The sequence below is a fragment of the Montipora capricornis genome, chromosome 14 (genome assembly GCF_036669925.1).
Source record: "Montipora capricornis isolate CH-2021 chromosome 14, ASM3666992v2, whole genome shotgun sequence".
NCBI classification, from domain to species: domain Eukaryota; kingdom Metazoa; phylum Cnidaria; class Anthozoa; order Scleractinia; family Acroporidae; genus Montipora; species Montipora capricornis.
In genome coordinates, this window is record NC_090896.1 from 18,962,143 (window position 1) to 18,964,642 (window position 2,500).

At 39.5% G+C, this 2,500-nt stretch overlaps 1 protein-coding gene and 1 long non-coding RNA gene across 2 annotated transcripts in view; one reads left to right on the forward strand and one right to left on the reverse strand.

The window, feature by feature from the left end:
• Positions 1 to 128: 128 nt before the first annotated feature.
• The window catches only part of LOC138033238 (probable N-acetyltransferase CML1), a 5,034-nt gene continuing 2,662 nt past the window's right edge, over positions 129 to 2,500 (forward strand). Inside the window, exons 1-2 of the mRNA XM_068881011.1 lie at positions 129 to 266; positions 1,240 to 2,500. The exon at positions 1,240 to 2,500 is cut by the window's right edge and continues 2,662 nt beyond it. Of these exons, the coding sequence (XP_068737112.1) occupies positions 1,243 to 1,962 (720 nt within the window). The 5' untranslated portion in view covers positions 129 to 266; positions 1,240 to 1,242 and the 3' untranslated portion in view covers positions 1,963 to 2,500. The remainder of the gene's footprint in view (positions 267 to 1,239) is intronic.
• Positions 1,855 to 2,500, reverse strand: part of LOC138033239 (uncharacterized) — a 10,293-nt gene continuing 9,647 nt past the window's right edge. Inside the window, exon 3 of the long non-coding RNA XR_011128600.1 lies at positions 1,855 to 1,990. This is a non-coding gene — a long non-coding RNA (uncharacterized lncRNA). The remainder of the gene's footprint in view (positions 1,991 to 2,500) is intronic.

Sequence of the window (2,500 nt, forward strand, 5' to 3'; positions counted from 1 at the left end):
GATTGGACGAACGAGCAGTTGTCTCGTGATATTGTGGTTTACGCGGCGTAACGGAGACTTTCATCATCCGGATTAATTACAATACCAACACGTAGATTAGTAAACATAGTAATAAGACCCACAGTGAAGGCACGTAGTCGCACTATATTGGAAAAGCCAAAATCACATATTTTGTCCGTTGCTATTTCTGCGTGTTGTGCTGCTTGGTTGCCATTTACTGGTTGAAAGATCTGAATTTTGCAAACAGGAGAGGAATTATCAACCTTGTAAGTACATTCGTTAAGAATTGATTTTTAGCTGCCTCCGAAGGTAACATCGCAATGAAAAGTCTTATAATGTTTAGTATGTTCGTCTTAGAGAACGTGTTGTTTGCCTGGTCGCAACTAATTTTATGAAGACGTGCAATCAAGGTCACGGCAGTGACAAAATGTTGCCCGTCTGGTGCAGTATGAATCGACAGGTGACGAGCAAAAAAACACTAAGGCATCACAAGTTTTCTTAAGGCAGCATTATGTTGCCAGATTTGCAACATACTCGTAGAAAAAAGAAACCTAATGACATGGACGTTCGGAGATTCAAGTAAGTTGGAGGAAGCCGTTTAATTCATAAACGACAGTTGCAAGTGTTTAGTTCTTATGCTTTAATGGAATCCGTAAATAAACAGCTTATCAAAAAAAAAAAAAAAAAAAAAAAGAAGGGCAATTGCAAAGCACGCGTAGAGCGTAAAGCCAAATAACTTTATCAAATGCCACGAAATCATGATAAATATTTGAATTCGTCTACAATACATGTAGCCGGGAAAAGAAAGCTGAGCAAAATTTTACATGCGACCTGCTCGTAGTTCCAGATATATCTATGCATTTTAATGCTCATCCTACAAAACATGCTATGAATTTGAGGAAATATAAATAGTTTGTTTCCCACGGGCGAGCAAAAATTACACTAAATGTCGAGGCGTGAAGTGGACAAAGGGCATACTCATGCCTTAACAAATCACTACAGTCTTGTGTCGATTTTAGCTTTGTCTTCTCCTTTAACACTAATCTATCATCATCCATCTTGATAATGTTGGCTAGATTTATGGAAGCCATATAGGGAAGTTAGCCGAGTTTTCTCATTAGGTCGCTTAACCGGCGTTGTTGAAATTATTTTGCACCCTAAGCCATTCTAATTTATGTCTGAAAAACCAACTTCAACTAACAAAATCATTGTCTTTTATTTATCAAACACACTTCATAGGCTATGTCGTCCTCCAAGATGATTGTTCCAAAGTCAAATTCACCCTTGGCGAAAATTAAAGTAGTTAATGTCAAAATACGCTCGTACCAGAGCTCAGATTATGATGGCTGCCGAAAGGTCTTCACTGAAGGAATGGAACAGTTGATAAGCCTTGTGGCCCGAGTTGTCTTGCCTAAGTACTGTTGGATCCTTGCAGCTCTGGGTGTTCTTGTTAGTCTTGCGGCCTTTATGTGGACATTTTGGATTCTGGCCTTTTACACCTTTCTTTGCGTTTTTATGATGGCCTTTTTATACGTTAACATCTATATTGAATGCTGGAAATTTATCAATTCGTGCTTAGCAACGGACCTAAAGGACATAGAGAAGACATACATGTCGGGAAATGGATCTCACATGTGGGTTGCTGAATGGGAAGGAAAGGTTGTTGGCATGGTTGGATTGGTTAATAACTGTAGTCACAAGCCAAGAGTCGCTGGGCTGCAGAGAATGTCTGTCTCAACAGTTTGTAGAGGAATGGGAATCGCCAAAAAGCTGCTTGATGAACTTTGCCAACACGCGAAGGATCAACGGTTTGGTAAACTTGTCCTGACGACCACCAGTGCACAAATACCTGCAGTTAGATTATACAAGAAGTGGGGCTTCAATCTTATCGCTGTCTTTCCATACCCGCGGATGATTCTCGGTGATCTCCAGTACTTGTGCTTTGGTTTGGAATTAAAATAGAAGCTACACGAGTCAGAGCTTCAAGTGCCTAGAAAAAAGATCAAATGCTGTTAAAATCACATCTGACCGGCTAAACAAACTTCTTTCAACCTTCAATAAGGTTGGTTTGAATGAAGGACTCAGCTGAGATTAGCTGTTTTGTGGTAATTCATACAGAAAGCAAAGCCCGCTTGGCTAACTGTGTTTTTTGTTTGAACTAACCTTTTGTCCCAAGACACTACTGCGCACATTTTCCCTTCACTTTGGATGACTTCCTGAGCCGGGTTGTAAAACCCTCTCATCAGTCCTTAAGACTTTAAAATAAAACGAGTTCAATACAAATTTAACTGCTAAATTCTATACAGACCCCAAGGTCGGCATAATTCTACTGAATTAAGGCCTGTCTTCGTCTGTGGCTCATTTTATCGAGAAAAAAACCCTTCATGGTTCATGAATTTTTATCCCTTTTTTTATCCACCTTGATGGGGGACTGAAATGAAAAATGTTTCAGATACTGTTTTTCGTTTGCTCATTTAAACTGAAAAGACTGGAATATCGG